Source organism: Aethalodelphis obliquidens, unplaced genomic scaffold, assembly GCF_003676395.1.
Source record: "Aethalodelphis obliquidens isolate GAN/ISIS:26980383/991018 unplaced genomic scaffold, ASM367639v1 scaffold8, whole genome shotgun sequence".
Lineage (NCBI taxonomy): Eukaryota > Metazoa > Chordata > Mammalia > Artiodactyla > Delphinidae > Aethalodelphis > Aethalodelphis obliquidens.
This window is the reverse complement of record NW_020837952.1, coordinates 3,882,808-3,903,366: the sequence shown is the minus strand read 5'-3', so window position 1 is coordinate 3,903,366 and position 20,559 is coordinate 3,882,808. Positions and strand designations below refer to the sequence as shown.

Below are 20,559 nucleotides of genomic sequence, written 5' to 3'. Positions count from 1 at the left end.
GCTGAGACACCAAGCCCCGCTTCGGTCACTGCGTTCTGGAGTTTCACACCTGTTAGGAAGTTGTGTGTTTGTCACCCAGCAGCAGGTGACACTGCTCAGTGAGAGGGCAGACAGCTGGTGGGCTTCCTCCATGCAGGAACCTGCACACGTCAGACGGTACACCAGGCCTAAAGCTTTGCTTTTTCCGACCCTCCACGACTTCCTCCTGAGCCCGAGTCTCTGGTCTAGCATCTGCTCTCCTCATCCCATCTTCTGCAGCTCTCTTAAGGCTGGTGGTGGCGGGGGGTGGGGGGGGGAGGGAAGCATGCTGCACGCCACCTGGGGCCTCATATTAGGACACCTCCCCCTCTGTTCTCCTCCCCCCGGAAGCCTCTTTGCAAAAGCCCCATGGCTCTGGCTCCCGCAGACATCTGCACTCAATCTGTACCTTATTCCTGAGCGTGTCCCGGGCTTTCAGAGTGAACTCTCCAGGCTTTGCTTCCTTTGGATCCAGCTGTCCTGGCCCCTGGCTCTCAGGGTAGGCAGGGCTTGGCCTGTGGTAGGGGCACAGAGAGCGGGGGCTTGGCTAATGGACAAGGCCTAGGTGAGATCCCTTCTCTTTGGGACAAGCCCTTGCCCAGGTACCTAACAGTCAACGGTCCCCTGAGTCCCGTCCTCGCCCACCTGCTCCAGCTCTAGGCTCCCATCAGGAGGTCGGGGCACTCAAGGCAAGAGCTCCAGAAGCCCAGGCTCCTCTGGCACCTGAGTTAATGTCAGGGCTCTCGCACAGTCATTTCATCCCAGGACTGGGGGGCTGACCGGTCCGCCGGGGCTCCTCTCTGGGTACTGCCACTGCTTCTGAGTGGAAGGTGGGAGGGTGAGGGCCTGGGACGGAGCCGGCTGTGTGGGCAGGAATGAGGGGCTGGGCCCTGGCTCTCGGATGCTGAGGGAGGCCTGGGCAGCTGTAGGCAGCTGACTGGGCAGGGAGCGGTTGTTTTCCTTAATGGCTCATGTTGCCCAACTGTTTCCACGGGCTCGTGTCTGTGTGTGGCACTGGGGTCCAGGGGAGCTCAGCAGCAGGGACGAGGGGGGAGGTGGATCCATCACAACCCAAAGAGCTAATTCTAGGGGGTCTGAGAGCCGGAGCCAGGCGGATATGGCCGTTTATTTGTTTTGGATACTGTAGCTTCTGAGTCTAGTCCCAGCCAGAGGCCAGGGACCGTCTTGCCTCCTAGGTGGGATGGCAAGGTATCTCGGGCTTGAACAGGTTAGACTGGCAGGAGGGAGAAAGGGTCATCTCTCTAGTTTTCCTTACAGTAACCACAAACCACTTCTAGGACAGAGGGCACGTATTATCGTACCCCACCTCATTTCAGACACGTACAGACGGCTAGGACAGAAAATGACAGCTTTTAGGGCCCCAGACTCCCCAGATCTCGTCTCTCTTGGCAAACACAGCTGCTCTGGTGGTCCAGCCCTGGTTCCTTCTCCCCAGGGACAGCATTGTACACAAGGCTAAGATCCTCCCGTGGACTCCACACTGAAGTCGGCTTCTCCTCACTGTCCACATCTGATCGCGCCCCCAAACTCTGCGTCCTTTCCACTGTCTCTCCCCGTCCTCCAGCTTTTCCTGCTCTACCACCTCGGCAATTACCTTCTCAAGTCAGCACTGTGTTCTCCCCCCCAGTACAAGTAAGATCACCTCACTCCCCTGCTCAAAACCCATCAATGGCCTGTCATTCCTACAGCAGGAATGAAAAAAGAGGTGTTCATTCACGGGACAACTCCACATAAGCGAGCTGTTGAGAAGAATTTGGAGACCAGGTCGAGACTCAGGAGGAAAAACTACTGAGATTAGCAGTCTGAGGCAGTGGTCACAGGGGAAGTGATGGCACTGGTGGCTCTCGGGATACAGTCTTGACGGCTTAGCACAGCATGGCTCTAAGAGATTTCCTGTGTGCGCCCCTGGCTCTCTTGCTCTAGCCATACTGAACCTGTTGTTCTTGAGCAACGCACTTTAAAAAAATAATTCATTAATTAATTAATTTCTGGCTGCGTTGGGTCTTCGTTGCGGCGCGCGGGCTTTCTCTAGTTGCAGCGAGCGGGGGCTACTCTTCATTGCGGTGCATGGGCTTCTCATTGCAGTGGCTTCTCTTATTGGGGAGCACGGGCTCTAGGTGCGCGGGCTTCAGTAGTTGTGGCACACAGGCCCTAGAGCGCAGGCTCAGTAGTTGTGGCGCATGGGCTCATTTGACCCGCGGCCTGTGGGATCTTCCAGGACCAGGGCTTGAACCTGTGTCCCCTGCATTGGCAGGCGGATTCTTAACCACCGTGCCACCAGGGAAGTCCCGACACACTCTTTTTGACCAAATCTCCCTCCTCCCCAGTCAGCAGGCCAGTGCCTATCCCTAAATAGATGTCACCTCTCTTGACCCCATCTTCCTGTCTGTTCTGTGTCTCCAGAGGATTGTGTGTCTACCCCACCATAGCACTTACCTCAGTCCATTGTAATTACCTATTAACTAGTCCATTCCACCAGGTAGGGAGCCCCTGAAGGGCTGGCTTTCCCTAGGCACCTCACCTGAGCTTCCACGACGCATTACATATGGCTCTGTAATGGGACTTGCTAAAACCTGCTCTACTCTCGATTCTCTGTACAAATCCTCTCGGTCTCGAAGGGCAGTGGCCACAGCTTGTTCATCCTTGTATTCTGCCTACTGCTTTACACACTAAGGTTGCTGAACTCGTGCTTGTTATTTAATAAGAATGTATTTAGAGCCCAGTCCATCCTATCGTTCCTTAAACCTTCCTATCCCATTATCCTCCATCCTTGGCCTCCAAGGAGCATTCCCAGGTGGATCCAGAGCCGTCTGCCTTATTCCTTAAATCCCACCCTGTCTGGCCATGGGATGCCTAACACTTTTCAGGGTGTGACGCCAGGGGTTTGGTCAGACCAGTCTGGATGTTCCTGTGAAGGTCTGATTGAGATGTGATCAACATTTAAATCAGTAGACTTGGAGTGAAGCAGGTTAGGTTACCCTCCACAGTGTGGACGGGCCTCATCCAATCAGTTGAAGGGCTTAAAAGACTGAGGTCCCCTAAGGAAGAAGAAAGTTTGCCTCCAGACTGCCTTCAGACTCAAGACTGCAACATCAATTCTTCCCTGGGTCTCTAGCCTGTCAGCCTGCCCTGTAGCTTTCAGACTTAACAGCCCCACAATTGTGTGAGTCAATTCCTTTAAATATCTATCGATCGATCGATCGATCTATCATCTATCTAATCTATCCAGCCCTATTAGTTTTCATTTCTCTGGTGAACCCTAAGAAACCGTTCCTGTCTTGATCTACAGCTCTCCCTCCCTCTCCCTCCCCTGCACTATGCAGCCCTCACATGTCCCTGCATGTCTCTTGAACTTTACTACTCTACCCCTCATTTTGTTTGGGTTGTATTTAGCAAGCACGTTCTCCAGACTATAGATCAGAAGACATGGCCGGGGGTAGGGGGTGGGGACAGAAATTTAAAACGTGTGAAACAAAACCCCTAGTGATACACCATTAAACGAACGCAGGTCTCCTGGGTCGTGGGCCTTACAAAGGTGAAACGTTAGTAACCTTCAAGGGCACATGAAGAGGTCCCAGAATTGCTGCCTTTCTGATTTTCAAAACGGTAAGGTTGAACCTGCAATCCACAGCCTAGTGAACTTTAGGTCCGTGCTTGGCAAGACGACTGATCATTGATTGGCTTTTGAACTAGGCTGAGATCCACTGCAAGCCACTTCACCTTTCCTTCCGACAGACAGATCAGAGATGCAGCAGCCACAGGAATACCTGCCACTTCAACAAGGTACCTGGGATTCTGCTGTTATCTTTGTCCAAAAAGAATTAGGGCCAGGGTGCAAGGACAGTTTAATTAGCAGCCACTCTGGGTTACTAGGATATATGCCAAACTTCGAGCCAACTTCTAGAGGTAGGTTACTTGATTTTCTCCGGCCCAACAGTCTCAGATGGGAGGACAAATGGAAAACTCTGGGCAACAAGCAGAATTCTAAAATATTGCCAGGCTGCAGCCATGGACAGGTTCTGTGGTAAAATTTCACAGGGTAAACCTGTAAGGCGTATAAGGTCCTGCACTTGAGTTCAAAATACCAACTTCTCACATACAGGAAAGAGGAAGGGGGCTGGATTGTACTCAACCCAAACATAAGATGCAGTCCTGGGATGTGACCTGAAGGTGTCAAGCAGAGTCTGGGATTCTCCTTCTAGTCTGTGCTGCCAGTGAATGCCTGGGTGGAATGTCATGTGCTCTCCGTGGCCCCAGGCTTGAGCCAGGTTCTCGGAGAGCAGCCGGCGTGGGGGAAGGGCATGGCGCCATGGAGGCAGGATGTGCAGAGGCTGAGGGGCTGCAGTCTCTGGCCAGACACCCTGGACCCAAGGTCTTCTCCACCCTTGTGAGCTATGTGGGCAACTTATTTGTTTTCCCTAACCCTCAGTTTCCTAATCCAATCTCATACATTGTTTTGAGGATGAAAGCAGTTCATGTACGTAAAGCCAATTATGGCACACTGCGCAGCACAGAATAACTTTTTTTTTTTTTTTTCCGCCGCACAGCATGCGGAATCTTAGTTCCCCAACCAGGGATCAAACCCATGCCCCCTGCAGTGAAAGCGCGGAGTTTTAACCACCGGACCGCCAGGGAAGTCCCACACAGTAACTTTTTAATAAGTATCTGCTAATATTAACTGAAAAAACCCTAAGCTTTGCCACATTCATAGTAACGTAACAGCTGCCTTCAAATATGTTAAGGGACCTTATATGGAGTAAGTGCTCTGAATCATCCTGGAGAGAAGATGCAGGGAGGTTTCCCAGTTCTAGGTAAGGAAGGGCTGTTCACTGAGCAGACGGCCGGCAGGTGAAGGTTGTGGTCCTGAGTGTTACAGCAAGAGGCCCCCGCCACTCGGCAGGGATGCTGTGGGGGAGGTCAAATGCCTGATGGGTGCTGGACCTCTGGAGTCCCATCTAAACTTGAGAGTCTATGATTCTAGGACTTGCTCTCTTGGTTCCTCAGCCTGGAGATGTTGGGTTAGGGCTGTTCCTCACAGCCACCCGCACACTGAAAACCCCGGAGTCACCACTGAAGACTCCCATCTCAAAGTCGCTTAGCCAACCCCAAATTCACATTTATACTCCAAGTCAGGAGGGGGAAAGCTAAAACTGAGGAGGGCCCAGGCTGCCTTCGAGAGTGGGTGGTTTGTGACTTACCAGGATCAAGACCCTCTTTTATATAAAGAGAAAAATGCTAAAAGACAAAGACAAATACAGGCAAAGCCCAAGAAAAGGTGCTGAGTTCGTCCTCCGCTCCCTCTCACACGCCAGGCCCTCCTTCTATGAAACACAGGGCAACAGCCTCAGGAAGACCCCGGATGTTCCGACAGGGTCCTCTTCAGACATGACCTGCTGCAGCTGCTGTTAACGTCGTACCCCAGCCAGTGGCGGGAGGGACGCTACCTGAAGCACCTGCCCAGCTCCTCTGATAAAGGCTGGGCAGCCAGTCCACAGATGTAAAACAGATGGCACCAGAAAAGCTCTGTGAATAAAACTTTAATAATGTACAGCAGAAACTGGACAGGCTCATTCTTATATTAAAACAAAAGATTTCCTATATTACAACTTATTTACATTTGCATACTGAAGAGGTAAAGTGTCTAAGTGGCTATCTTACAGTCCATTCTAATAAAATGTACAAAAACAAACAGAAGTACCGAGAATGCCGTTCGGGGGCCTTGACGGCGACCTAAGAACGGGCTTGGACTTGGTCTGTGAATCCAGAATCCAGAGGTGCAGGTAGCCCTATGGATCGGGGTTAGCCTCAGGGGGCCAAAACCACAGCTTTAGTTTCTTCCCAACTCTCTCACTCCTAACTCTCGGGTTAAGAGTGGTGGCGGTGGGATTGGGAGCTTCCCCCCAAAACTGCTCAGTCTTCCCCAGAGGTGGAGAAGGAGGAGTGTGTGGTGAGGACAGCAGGGCCACCGGGGGAGTGGGCTAGTGGCTTGGGAGTCCCTGGGTCAAGGAGTGTTGGCAGATCCCAGAGGCTGGCTGCGGCGGGGGGGAGAGGAGTCTGAGTTCCGTCATCTCCTCTAAACCGCTAAGTTCTGCCGCAGGGCGGACAGATGGGGCATCGGCAGGGGTGGGGAAGAAGGTCCCCCTAATGACACAATTGGTATTCGAGGGAAATTAGTCAGGAGCCAGTAAATTGGCTCAGAGGGTTAGGGGAAGATCTCCTTTAACGCAAGGAAAGAAGCGATACAGCAGGAAAATAAATAGGAAGGCCAGGGCACGGGGGAGACCAATGGAAGTCGGGGGAGGGCTCTCCCCTCCTCCACAAGCTTTGGCAGAGAATCGCTGGGCTGGAGGCAGGGATGCTCTGAGGCTGCACACAGTCTGTGCCTCCCCTGGGGGCAGGAAGGGGGCTCCGGATGAACGCAGCGACTGGTGGGTTCTCACTGCCCACCACCGGCCTCTTTGGTGGGGGACAGGTGGGCATCCTCACTCCTTAGTGGTCTTATATAAGAGCAATCACTCCAGGCTCAAAAGGCTCAGAAGCAACTACGAAAACTTCTGGTTTCAAAACAGTCACCCACTAACTTGAATGGGTCCCATGGTCGGCGCTCCAAGAGTAGGACCCAAGCCTGTCTTGTTCACAGCTGTATTTCCCAGCGCCCGGCGCACTGCTTGGCATCCAGCAGGCACTCAGCGATGTCTGTAGCGTGAATGCCTGCAGGAGAAGCTGCAACCTGCTGGACAACACACGGAAGGCCAGGGCCCCAGTGCAAAACCCACTTGTGGAACTGGGAGGCGGGGCAGAACGCAAGCGAGACCAACCCCCAGGGCAGAGGAACTCTTGCTGCTGGGTGGGGGGAGCAGGCTCAGGTACAAGGACAGACATTTCCAGTGTGATTGAGCTGTGTGCGTTTGATTGAAGCATTTTTTGTGTGGTTGTTTTTATAGGGATTTCCTTAAAAACAAATAGATTGAGAGGTAATCATCACATAGAGATGGTTTTCCTTTTATAAAAACTTAACAATATTTAAAAAAAGTTAAAATCCAGACCCTCCCAATTAAATTAAAAAAAAAAAAAAGAAAGAAAGAAAAGAAAACCAAACCACTCCAGTTAAGTTATGGCTTCAAAGTTAATATATACCTAAGATATGCTGACGGAATCACCATCCACAACCGCGCTTCCAGACGTCGTTAAATACTACACTCAGGTTAAACAACAGGTTCAGCTCGGGCTGTTCCCTTTAGTAAAGCCCCTGAAGTGGATGCAAGTCTCACATCTTCCCTCCACCGTGATCAGATAATCCAGTAAAAGACCCATGCAGATGCCTCCCTCCCGCCCCAGACTCCCTCCCCACTCCTTGCCCCCCCTTCCCTTCCCCACCCTAAATCCACTACCACCAAAAATATACACTGCTGTTTCCAGAATGTGGGATATGAAAGACAGATGTGACATTCCGATCTGAGTCCCAAGATCTGGGCTTCAGATTCCTCGGCCCTTCCTCGACGCTGCCGAGGACGCTGCCCTTAGGCTGGCTCATTTCCCACGGTGGCCGCTGACCACAACACCCAGACTGCCACCGAGATTCTCTCCCTGCCCATCCCACCCCGCCTCCCTTACGTCTGGACCCAAGAGCCTTGCCTGCCAAGACAACCGGGCCAGCTTTGGTTCCACAGTCTGAAATGGAGAAGGAGGGCCAGGCGACACAGGGCAGGGAGACCCACCGTGGAGGGGGGCTTCTGGAAGGGAGGGGAGGGAGACCTCCGGGAGGGGCACCAGGGAAACCAGACGCTGCTCACTACTGAACAGAGGCCCCAGCGCGCAGAGCCGGCGTGACGACCACACGCCTGACCTGCACATGCACGGAAAGCTCGAGCAGGTAAGTGCGCACCTACAGACACACGTGCGCGCGCACACACACACACGCACACACGCGCACGCGCACACACACGTGTAAGGGCGCGGCACAGACCAGGCACAACAGGGGACGCACCTCGGCACATGCATACACGGCTGGACAGACGGGCACTGGCAGTCCCTCCAGGTGTCCCGACGGGGTGGAGGGGAGCACGAGGCCCGGCGCTGCCGAGAGGGGCCATCCTTCTGGTTCCCCGGGCTGCCTCGCTGCGCTGGGGTTGGTCCCAGAGGAAAGCCCTCGGTGCCGCTCAGCAGGGGCCACGCTCGCTCCTCCCGGGCCCTCCCAGGCCGCCCGTCACCATGCCAGGCTTCTCGCCAGGTGCGCCGGGCTTTGCAGAACTTCCCACTACAGCCGGTCCAGGCTGTGGCACTGAGTTCTCCACACCGTTTGCTCTCAGAGGCTCTGTGCCACTAGGAGGTAAATATAAAAGGTGTCTGTGTCTCAAACCCAATGTGGGAGTGAGCGAGTCTCCCGGGCTCTGTCCCTCTTGCGGGCCAGGCTCCTGGCCACAGAGGGCTGGGCAGAAACGAGAGGTAGGCCTCCATCGGACGCTCAACACGGCAGCTCGGCTGTAGGTCCCGCTGCCCAGCAGCGTGTGGGGAGGGGCAGCTAGATCTTCACGTCCTCCTGCACGCTGAGCTGGGAGAGGGTCTTCTTGATGCGCAGCGCGGTCAGGCGGGCCGCGCCGTTGGCGTACCAGCACTCCCGCATCATCTTCCCCATCACCCGCAGCGCCTGCACAGAGACCCGGCGTCACTCGAGCCTGCCCCCGCCCCCACTGAAGCCTTCCTGGTCCCCAGGCTGCCGTCTCCCCCACCCGTGCTCCGCCCGCCCCCCACCCCCTGCCCCGGGCTCCCCCTTCCTTAAGGGACAGCCTGGGGAGGGGGACCTTCTCGGCAAGCATGGTTGGTCAGCCACTCCCCGGTGTCTGGGTGATCCTGAGAGAAATACCTGCAACGGCCTGTGATCTGAAAATCACTTCTGGAAGGTTTGAGTATCCGTGTTTATGACTGTTTACTGACTGCTTTTTGTAAAGCAGCGCTCGAGCCAGGCACAGCAGGGACATCCCCCAGCACGAGCACGCACGCGGCTGTGACCCCACGTTCACGTGCAGAGACAGGGTGGCGGAGGAGGAGGCAGCAGCCCCTGAGGGGCAGCCTCGTCAGAGGCAGAAGCTCACGGCCAGGGCCCGGACGGCACAGGCCAGGGGCAGCCAAGGGGCGGACCTGGAAGGTCACCTGTGGAGGGCTACGGAGTCCCCAGACTGCTGCCTCAGGCCTGTTTTCCAGGTTCCTTTTAGCAGTGGGACCCGTTTTCCCCAGCGGAGTCCCAACACACAAACAGCCCCGACTGAAGAGGGAGTGGGGTGCGGGCAGCTGAAGACCAGCTCTTTCTGCTTCCCTCACCCTCTGAAGTGAATAAACCCTGAGGGTTCCAAGGACCATTTTGGAAAAGGCTGCTCTGTCAGGCAAAGCGGAGGCGTCACCAAAGTGTGAGCGCAGTAATTCTGCTCTTCAACGCAGGCCTGCCCTCCAGTGGACACACTCCTTAAAGCAGAGCCGCGAGAGAAAAGGGGGCCCAAGAGCACTAGCGAAGCAAACCCTGTGCCGCCAAAGACTCCAAGACCCCCCAACTCCATGCTTCTTAGGAATCTAGATCATACATTTGTCCTCGTTTCTGTTATTGCCATCGAATGCCACCCCCTCCCCGCTTCATCCGCCATCACTCCCCAACCCAAATTCTCTACACCCTCCTCGCTTCTGAGTTTTTAGAAAGGCCACTTCCCTCGCAGACATGTCTTCTCACTGAGTCCCACCCCCTCATTCTTCTACACCCTTCGTGGACGCCTCTTCTTAACTCTTCCACGAAGCTCAGCTCACCCCTTGGCTCCAGAGCCATTTTTCTAGTTGGGCAGGTCTAACAGCTCCCACTCAGTCTTTGTTCTGTCTCTTATCTGTGTCCTGGGACCAAGCCTTTTTCTTCTTCTAGGCTGTCAATTCCAAAGGGGACCCTCCAGTGCCCAGGACAAGGGCTCAGTATATAATACAACAGCACATAACAGTTTGCAATGACCGACACGCTCAGGGGGTAGCCCTGGGGTTGGCCCCACTTTTGGCAAACCCTCTTCTAAGGGAGAGAAATCGGGCAGATAGAAAGGCCACGGGAGAGAGGGGAGCTTCCCACCTCGTAACTCTGCCACCAGTTGGGGATGTTGGGGCGGAGCTTCTGGTCGCATACGACCTTCCGCATCTCCTCAATGGAAGGGTCAGAGGGCACTAGGTCATAATATGGTAGCTGATATTCCTCATGGACTCCTGGGAGAAAAGAAAACGTCCACCGGAGTTATCAAAAGAAGGAAGAGATTACTCAAAAGCCAATGACAACACCCATGTTGCGATCTGTAAATACCACTTCCCACTAAGAGGAACTAGGGCTCCTTGGAGAGCCTGGTCAGTGCTAGTTATGGGACAAGAGACACACAGGATTAGCCAGGAATATCTTTTTCGTAACAAAAAGCAAGGAAACTATCAAAGACTACTGAGGCCATGTCAAAAGGTACCGACCTGAAAAGCTCCCAACGGGCCAAAGATGAGAACATTTAAGCAACAGTAAGACCTATGACTTCAATGGAAACAAATATTTTAAATCACCAGTTCGTGATGACACTAAAAACAAACAAATAAACCAAAACCTCAGTCGCCTTTGTAGAATGAGAGGGAATAAACTCATTATTTTGAAAAATGTCAAATAAATGGAAAGAATCAAGTATTTATCCTGCCTTTCCTCTTCAAATTAAACATCTTGGTAACCAAATAGACAATAGGGGAAGTTTCTCTTTAAAGAAAAAAATCTAGCTAATACATGAAGTTTGACAGGATCGGAATACTGGCATTTTTCAACCTCTAATACATTTGGATTTGGACAATAATCAACAACAGCTGTTAACATCACAAAAAGAGAGGTAACCACCATTATCTGTGTCTTTTAACAGAACGATTTTGGGGGAAAAAATGATTCTAGTCTTTAGATGGAACTCTCATAGGAAATTCACAGAAACAGTAGAACGTGTGAACTGCATAAGAGGTTACCTGGAAAATCTAGACAGGAAAACCCTACAGGGTAAAGGACCTGGATTCTCCAATTTTGAAAACTGCAGGAGAGGGGACTTACTTGGTGTTCCAGTGGTAAAGAATCCACCTTACAATGCAGGGGATGAGGGTTCGATTCCTGGTCGGGGAACTAAGATCGCACATGCCCTGGGGCAACTAAGCCCATGCGCCACAACTACTGAGCTCTCGCGCCTCAACTAGAGAGCCCACGCGCCCTGGAGCCTGCGTGCCACAACCAGAGAGAGAAAGAACCCGCACGCCACAACTAGAAAGAGAAAACCTGCACGCCGCAACTAGAGAGAAGCCTGCGCGCCGCAACAAAAAGATCCCGTGTGCCTCAACGAAGATCCCGCATGCTGCAACTAAGACCCGACGCAGCCAAAAATAAAATAAAAATAAATAAATAATAAATCTTAAAAAAAACCCCAAAAAACTGCAGAAGAAAAAAATTGAGGGGTAACCTGTAGATTATGAGACTTGGGAGTTATATCAATCAACTGCAGTGGATGGACATTTAAATTAAACCCTGATTTAACAAGCTGTTTTTTATAAAAAATTCACAGATAATTGGGGAAATCTCAACACTGGCTAATGTTATATGATATTAAGAATTAAGATATTAAGAAAACAGAATTACTGTCTGTTTTTTAAAGTGTGATAATAGTACTATATTTTTGAAGTCCTTATCTTCTAGAGCTACAAACTGAAATATTTTCCGTAATAAAAAGTTAATTTAAAAAAATCCAATGTAACTTTCTCATGCCTTTTTCCAGAAAAAAATTCTGCTGTTCTGAGCTGATGGGACAGATTTTTATTTTTATTTATTTATTTTTTTGAGATTAGCATTTATTTTATTATTTCTAAAAAATATTTATTCATTTATTTGGTTGCGCTGGGTCTTAGTTGCAGCTGGCGGGCTCCTTAGTTGCAGCTCGCTGGCTCCTTAGTTGTGGCACGTGGGCTCCTTAGTTGCGGCAGGCAGGCTCCTTAGTTGTGGCATGCGAACTCTTAGTTGCGGCATGCACGTGGGATCTAGTTCCCTGACCAGGGATCGAACCTGGGCCCCCCTGATTGGGTGCACAGAGTCTTATCCACTGCACTACCAGGGAAGTCCCGGGACAGATTTTTAAATAGAGTCTGACTTGGTTAATCATCTAAGGAGCAATTAGCTTAAACTCTGGCCTCAGTCTGCCAGAGTCTGAATCCTAGTTTATCAGTGGTGTGACCTCGGACAAATCACCTAATCTGTGACTCACCTTCTTCATCTGCAAAACGGTGACAATAACAGTACCCACACAGACCCCTGCGACCAGATTCAGCTTGATCTGTTTTATCTGTATATCATGATCAAAATTTAAGATGTACAATACCTGGGTGCCTCCTCCATAATTTGGATTTTACCAACTGTATCACAGATGGAAAAAGGCAGTAAAATACAGAAAAGGGCTCTGCTGGAACACTCATCAGTTCTTTTTAATTAATTTAATTCACTTCCACTGACCTGGAATCTCTTACATCAAAGATAAATGGCTAAGGGCAGGGTTCTAGTGGTTCTTGAACTTGATCATGTGGCAGAATACTTAGAAGTCACCATAAAATTCTGATATACTAAGCCGATGATAAAAAATGTTTTCTGCTGGGCTTCCCTGGTGGCGCAGCGGTTGAGAGTCCGCCTGCCGATGCAGGGGACGTGGGTTCGTGCCCCGGTCCGGGAAGATCCCACATGCCGCGGAGCGGCTGGGCCCGTGAGCCATGGCCGCTGAGCCTGTGCGTCCGGAGCCTGTGCTCCGCAACGGGAGAGGCCACAACAGTGAGCGGAGCACAGCAACCAAAAAAAAAAAAAAAAAAAAAGTCTTCTGCTATATCTGATACTACCTTTCATTGAGTTCTGACGTGGTTGAACACTTGCAAATGCCAAAGACTTAGGAGAAAATTGCATAAGAAAAGACTCATTGTGAGAAAATTTACACATTAGTAAGCTTTCTCCCACAAATTGAGAAATCACCACTATTATTTTATCAGTGAAACCCCACATTCCCCAGGAACATGGCTTGAGAGCCAGTGTGTTAGAATACCCTGCCTCCTGTATAAAAGAGATCCCTGCATTAGTCCTGTGCTATTCCCACCCAGGGCTTTCCCAACCTCGAAAGACCAAGAAAGACAATGTGTTACCAAAAAAACCCCCCAAAAGCCCAAATGAGTCCCCTGAACGGTCACCACTACATAAAACACTATTCAACAAGCTGGTCCAAAGAGTAAACACACTCTTGTCCCTGCGGCTCCCCGGTCCCCTCCCTCCTCTTGGATGAGAACCCTAAGTATGATGGGTGCTGGCGCCAGGCATCTGACAGGCCGTTAGGAGAAAGAAGGCAGGACAACTCTAGCCCCTCAGGACTCTGGACTGCGAGGGAGGAGCCAGAGAAGGCAGGAAGAAAGGTACCTCCAGAGTTGCATCTTCGAGCAATCTCCCAGTACACGAGCCCAAGGGCGTAGATATCAGCACACTTAAAGGAGTCGAAGTGCTTCATGTTGATGGTTTCATCAAGTACTTCGGGGGCCATGTATCTGCAAGAGCAAAGGAAACGTGATCACGCATAGAAAATGATGACTTCTTTCTCGACTCAAAGTACTGATTCAAGGGCCCCCTGAATGTGGGACAGAATCACCCCAAGACAGCCCCTTGGGGAGGAGGAAGTGATGGATTCTTATTATTGCAAACTCCCATGCTTTGGATTCGAATCTAAACACCTTAGCAAGGTTTGGTAATACTAGCCTACTCTTAGTTCTACCTCTATTTTTTAACCGCCAAGATTTATTTTAAGCGTGTTTTGATTTCTTGGCAGAGGTATGTGTACTGTAGGCCACAGAGCAGGAACAGTACATAATATCTGGTTGCTACTGGGGGCTTGGACTTTATTCAGTGCAGCCAATAATGGGTTGAGCTTAAATTTCAGTCTGAACTTCTTTTGTTATCTTACCCGTGCACGTAAGTGAGAATTAGTTCTAGGTAGTCATCAGAGTCCCACTCAGTTAGTTCATGAGTACTGCTTGAGCCACTCCCCACTGCCCACAGAAGGCCAATCAGCTCACCTCAGGCCTCACACTTTGGGGCCTGGGTGGCTGCAATCATTCAGGTCAAAAGGAAGGGGAAAAAAAGCAGCAGCACAATTAGTGAAATTCACTGATACTCAGCAGAGAAACAGCCCTCCTCTTCCATCCTATGAAAAGTTGCATTTCCAGCTCGTGAAGTCGACCTGGAGTCACAGTCAATCTGTTCCTTATTTCCTTTGTTTTTGGCCATGCCATGCGGCCTGTGGGATCTTAGTTCCCCATCCAGGGATTGAACCCAGGCCCTCGGCAGTGAGTGCTCGGAGTCTTAACCATTAGGCCAGGGTACGCCACGTTCCTTATTTCTTATGTCACTTCTCTGTGACGCGGGGAGGAGGCCCATAATCCTTACGCGGGGCCCTCATCTCCACCCTGGACTACCTCTGCTCTAGCTTGGCAAACCTGCTCTCTACACCCTAAGCAAAGCATGCTCCCTGCCTCCTGTGGGGTCCTGCCCAGGCCACCCCTTCAGACTGCAACATTTTCCCTCTCCCCCAGCCAAGCCTGGTGCCTGTCTCCCTTCTAAATCTTGCTCCAGGTTCTCTTTCTCCATGGCCTCCCCTGCCCAATGCACCAGCACCTATGGGTATAGGGTCCTCCGGAGCTGTGCCGCTCGCACTTGTATCTGTGCGATGCAACCTGTGTGGCTTTCCAGTGTTGGGAGTGGGTGTTCAATTCAACCGCCAGCTGTCAGAGTAAGGACCACACTGCCTTCTCCCACGCAGTTGGGCAAGGGCTACTCAGTACCAGTGTCGGGCAAGCGCGAAGGCCCAAGGCCTTCCTACCGTTTGGTTCCCACCCTCTGGTTGGGGGCAATGTCAATGGTGTCCGTGACTGCATCGTGACGGACAGCCAGGCCCAGGTCTGCAATGGCACACATGCCATTTTTCTTCACCAAGATGTTCTTTGACTTTAAGTCTCGATGAGCAATTCCAGGCTTCCCTAGCAGAGAAAAAACAAACAAACAAACCAGGGATCTTTAAAGACAGACAGTACAGTGTTAAAAGCATAGTCTCTGCAGCCAGACGTATGGGTTCGAGTCCTCGTTTTGCTCCCCACTAACCCAGTAACCCTGGAAATGCAACTTCACCTGTCTATGCATTGGTCTTCTCATCCATAAAATGAGACTAAACCCCAGTACTGACTCCAGGGGAATGTTGTAAGGATTAAATGTACTGTATTAACTTAGGTAAGTCAAGAGCTTAGAAGGGCATGCGTATGAGCTAATATTGCTATATTAATACTACTCCTGCTCGCCTTCCCCGAACTAATAAGCTCCTGTACAGAACTGCTGAGGACTTCAGAGAGAAGCTGCTGCGCTAGCTACGTTCTGACAACCAAACGGGGGAGGTAAGGACTGCTACTTTCCCTGAAGAGCCCAGCAACAGGGTCAAACTTTCGTGGCTGGTTTTCTGTCACGGGCAGCAAGAGCTGCTGCCCGGTCGACCAGGCACGAAGGAGCAATGTGCCGCCTGCCAAGCCCAGGAGCTCCCAAAGAGCTGATGTCAGGCCACAAGCAGGGGTGCCCGCGGTCGCCTTCCTCCAGGAGGGCCCTCCTAGTTTAGCAGAGCCCAGTGTCGAACCCATCAAGCTGACCCACCAATGAGGGTGTGAACCTGCTAAACTGACGCTCGGCACAGCAGCTCCTTCGATTTTCTCAGTCCCCTCCTCTACCAGTGATCCGTGGGCATCTGAGATGACCACTCAGTCAACGGCAGCCTCCCAACCGACAGCCACGCCAGTCCATCGGGGACAAACCACCCACACTTCCGTCAGGAGTCCCCCGAGGAGCTCTGAAGGCAGAGGCACCTCTTGTTCTCGCTGGAGTGAGGCCAAGCTCCTCTCGCTTAGACCAGACCCCAGGCCCTGAGGCCCAGATCCCGCATCCTCAGGGAGAAGGGGTTCTGGGAGCTCGGTGGGGATGGGACAGGCCCACTCACCTTGGGTGCCCACAATCTCCATGTGCAGGTGTGCCAGGCCGCTCGCGGCAGACAAGGCCAGCTTGATCATCCCCTCGATGGTCACCGTGTACCGGTTTAGATAGTCAAACAGGGAGCCGTGCTCGTGATAGTCGGAGACGAGCCACAGCTGTGTCCAGGTGCCGTTATCTGCAGAGAGCCACAGAGCAGGTCCAGAAAAGGCACAACTACCAGCAAAAAGGTCAAGGTAGGAAAGGAAGAGTCTGTGTGCAAGCCCCAGTTAGACCCCTGTACTCCCCGCTCCCCGCCCCTACACCTCCTGAGGCCCCTCTGTGCCCGTCTCATCCACCACCGTCCACAGCTTTAGGCTCCAGGAAGGACAGAACAGTCTTTCTTTCTTAGACCCGCTCCCTTACTTCTCGTAGGCAGGATTCTGAACCGCACGCACCCTGATTACACCCAAATTTGAAATGCGAGGCACCCCGAGGAGGAAGCACATGCTTAGGCAAAGTAACAGGATCATCTGTTTCTTCTGCAACACTGCTTCTGATCCTGACGAGACCCGCTCATCAAAACCATGACCGGCCGCACCCACCCCCGCCAAGGAGGAAGGCTTCGCAGGCCCTCCTCTGTGCTCCAAGACCCTGCGAGCACAGCCCAGCCCGAGCACCAGGCTCATCTGCAGCGGGTCCTTGAAGTCCACTGCTCTTACCAGGCCATGAGCTCTCTGTGAGAGGAGGAAAGAGCTCCTTTGCGTATTATTGTGTTCCAGGCCAAAAATGCTTTTCAACGCATGAAGAGCACACTTACAAGTATTCCAGAGAGGAATCTTATCATCTCATCCTCAGAAGAGCAATGGGAGGTGGCGAGCACACACTTTCCTACTAGGGGAGAGGGGTATGCAGTGTACAGCGGGAAGGAGGAGTGGGAAGAAGGGAGGGAGAAAAAGAAAAACCAAAAGCTGGTAGTCTAATTAGCTTGTGCTGCTGTCAGTAAGAAGACTGGGAAATTGGATCGAGATCGCCCAAATTCCAAGCTGGCCCTAGCTCCAGGACGCTATACTATCCGTATCATGTTAAACAGGCAACAACAAAGGAATCCGAACTTCCTCCTCCCCTGGCCTTCGCGTGGGTTTCAACAGCCAGATCCTACTCACACAAGCTGCCAGAATCAATACAGGCAGCGGCTCCTGGAAGAGCACCAGCCTGTTTCCCTGATTACGAACGAGCGGTCCACCGAACACACCCCTTTACACTCAACTAGCCCTGACATCTTGAGGACCCTGCCCATGAGTTAGAAGGGAAGACATCTTCTGACCCTCTAAAATATATGTCGGATTTAAATGAATAATCAAAAGGTAATGCTGTTTTACAAAGGCACAGCTTACTGAGAGGGAGTAAGGAATTCTCTCTTCCCCTTCCTCCCTTGCGTGAGAGGTCAAGTCTCTTCAGCCTGGGGGCAGCTGAGGCCACTACAAACCGCCACGGCAACGTGAGGAATGAGCGCCCTGCTGTTGTTTTAGGAAGGAAAAACAAACACTTAGCATCTTCCGCAGCCTCTGCCAGCACCAACTTCTAAAAATTACTGGACCACGGAGCAAACTGTGTCCTGACCGCCGGAGACACTCTTCTAAAATGCAAATGCCTTCACCCACGGTCTTTCTGACTTCAAGTGCGCTACCTGCCCAGGTGTCGGCTGTCCCCTCTTCCTGGGCACTGTAAGGTCAGGGACTGTGTCTTGTTCTTATATGTGATGATTCCAGGACCAGACAGCAGCCAGTGAATATTACCGAATAAATGAATGCAATTTCGATTACTACCCACTCTCTATAATAAAATACAATCCTCTCAAAAAGGCCCTTCCTAATCTGGCCTCTGCCACCTCTCCACCCATGTCTTTGGCTGGAACATCCCAAGTTACCTGCAGGTTCCCAAAGACACTTCCCCTTTGCACACGTGCCTGGAGTGCTCTTTTCATTCGTTTTTCTTTCTGAGCAACTCCCTGCCACCTTCGCCTCAATCAAGCTCAGGTGTGATATCTGTGATCCCCATCTCACCCCCAATTTGCGCTCACCAGAACAGCTGTTGTTTGATTACTTCCTATAAACAATCATTAGTTTGTCTCTTTGCTAGTCAGCGAGGTCCTTAAAAATGAGCACATGCCTGGGCACACGAGAGAGACTCAAAAACTACAGCGAAATCAGCAGAGAGAGGGAGGAGGAAATAAGGAACCTCAGGTACAAGCGGACCAAAAGCTGAGCTTGGAGGCCACGGGGGAGCACCCGGGGGGAGGCAGGCCGTGTCTCTGCTGCACCCGCTCCACTGCAATAGTGTGTATGATGCTGGTCTGTCACTCAGTGTGGATCGCATGCCTTTCCAGGGCCAGCCTTTCCTGGCAGGGGTTGAAGCCACCCTTCTTCGTTCCAACCGGAATGAAGGTAAATTTACTGGAGCCCCTGCAGGGACTACCCTAGGGGTGGGTTTGGGAGTATCACAGAAGGGAAAGTGAGCAGGTAGGATGAGGGTTTACTTATCTGCTTAATAACTGCTTATTTACTTGCTTAATAACCTGGATTTCTGTACAAGCTTTTCATAGAAGAGAAGTTTGAAAACCATCGCCTTACTCAGATCCCCTTGCTATGGGTAATAACTATAAAGGCAAACAAAACTGTGCTGTCCCACAACCGTTCAGTTTCCACAGTCACTCCTCCATCTGGGACTACTGTTGGCTTTGGGACACCCCGTATCCAAACCCAGCCCTTTACCTTTATTGTCAGCAGCAATAAACCCAAGGATGTTTTCATGGCGCAGCATGACTGTCTGGTATATCTCTGCTTCCCGGAACCAAGACCGCTCTTCACGAGAAGAGAATATTTTCACAGCCACGTCACCACCCCTCCAGCGGCCGCGCCACACTTCTCCAAACCGGCCCTTGCCAATAATCTCCTGTAAAACGATGGTTCGGGCCACTGTGCGCTGGACAAAAAGGGGTAACCCTACGGACCAAAGAATGGAAAGAAAGCAGACATTTGTGCATTTGCTGAACTTTGCAACGCCCACTCTCACTGCCACACTGGAAAAGCCCTTATCACAGTGCCTCCGTTCTACACTGGTCCAATGACCACGGAGCTCGGCTGCCCCTACAACCGTCCAGGTAATCCTCCGGAAGTCTAAGCTGTGCAGGGCTGACAGTGAGTGAGCGAGGACGGGGCAATGTATACGATTAGCTCCTCCTCATCTAAGCGATTTCTCCTCCCAGTTAGTACGGACGGACGACAGATCTGAATGTAAATGTCTGACCGGATTTACTCTTCAGCCAGCCTCCGGGGGGCCAATCCACCTACAGCTGCTTTATGTGGAAGAGGAAAGCGGAGGTTTGAGTGCTGGGGGCCGCCTCTGCTGCTCCACTCATTGGCCACTGGAGGGCAGTGCTGCGTGGCCCATGAGAGCCGACGTGTGGTCAGGGCCCACCAGGTTCCCACCTCTCTCCAGGGAGATCAAAGTTCTGCTCACTGGGAGCTCCACATGCAGGACGGGGGAGGGGGGGGGGGGGCTACCCAGGCTTATTCTAAGATCACATTTACTGCCTTTATAGGACTCGTTTATCGCCTCATTTGACCCATGCAGTAAGTGTCTCCCTGTCTCTCCAATCACCCCCACCATCGTGACCCTTAACTCTCTCCCTCTCCCTGACCAAACAAATAACGTGTCGTTAACCCCTAAGTTGTGTACTGTATGTTTAATACTATGCAGGAGGCACCTGCATAAATGATCTCATTTCCTCACAACCACCTATACGGTAGGTGGTGTTATTATGCCCATTTTACAAATGAGAAGACTAAGCATCAAAAGGGAAGGTTAAGTAACTCATTCGAATTCCTACAAGCTGTAAATGGCAAAGCATCTAAGACCGACTCTAAGGTTTATGCTTTTAACTCCCACAGTACAGAGCCACCAAATGCTTCCCAATGCAGCCCCCTCCTCTCCAGGTCCCCCCTCGCTGGCCCTCGTCCCGGCCCTCCTTTGAAAGATTTCCAGTGGGCCTCTGCGCCTCCCAGCTCACCCGCCTTGCCCTGCCCTCCCCAACAGGGGGCGTAAAGCACAGCAGCCCGAGGCTTTCCCACCCTGGCCTGGGGACGGCGTGCTGGCCTCTTGACCATTCCCTAAACACCCAGTGAGCGTTCATGCCTTTCTGTCCTTTTGCTCAAGGGTTTTCCCTTGGCCTGGAATGTTCCCTGCCCTCTTACCACTCTCAAAACGTCCGACTCGTGACCCCTTTAGACACGACCTCCTCTGTGAGACCCTTCTCCACAATCTCTTCTCTCCCATCCTGGCTCGGCCTCTTTCTCATTTTGTTCGCCCTGTATCACCCAGAGGGTATTCAACGCATACTTGTTAGTGTGAACTGAACGTCACACAAACAGCAATGACTGGGCTTCCCTGGTGGCGCAGTGGTTGGGAGTCCGCCTGCC

General features: G+C 51.8%; 1 protein-coding gene and 1 long non-coding RNA gene across 7 annotated transcripts in view; one reads left to right on the top strand and one right to left on the bottom strand.

Moving 5' to 3' along the window:
- Nucleotides 1-53: 53 nt before the first annotated feature.
- On the top strand, nucleotides 54-5,433 carry LOC113620472 (uncharacterized). Its single transcript, XR_003432776.1, has 4 exons — nucleotides 54-98; nucleotides 1,475-1,671; nucleotides 3,775-3,822; nucleotides 5,352-5,433. It is a non-coding gene; the product is annotated as an uncharacterized LOC113620472 (long non-coding RNA).
- Nucleotides 411-20,559, bottom strand: part of ACVR1B (activin A receptor type 1B) — a 39,595-nt gene continuing 19,446 nt past the window's right edge. For 4 of the 6 annotated variants that reach the window (XM_027106329.1, XM_027106327.1, XM_027106328.1 and 1 more), the window contains exons 4-9: nucleotides 18,853-19,083; nucleotides 16,110-16,277; nucleotides 14,955-15,111; nucleotides 13,502-13,626; nucleotides 10,136-10,266; nucleotides 5,562-8,686 (exon numbers count right to left, since the gene is read on the bottom strand). In XM_027106329.1, the coding sequence (XP_026962130.1) occupies nucleotides 8,561-8,686; nucleotides 10,136-10,266; nucleotides 13,502-13,626; nucleotides 14,955-15,111; nucleotides 16,110-16,277; nucleotides 18,853-19,083 (938 nt within the window). In that variant the 3' untranslated portion in view covers nucleotides 5,562-8,560. Of the gene's footprint in view, nucleotides 534-5,561; nucleotides 8,687-10,135; nucleotides 10,267-13,501; nucleotides 13,627-14,954; nucleotides 15,112-16,109; nucleotides 16,278-17,475; nucleotides 17,599-18,852; nucleotides 19,084-20,559 lie in introns of those variants that run through there. The other 2 variants (XM_027106332.1, XM_027106331.1) reach the window with 2 other exon arrangements.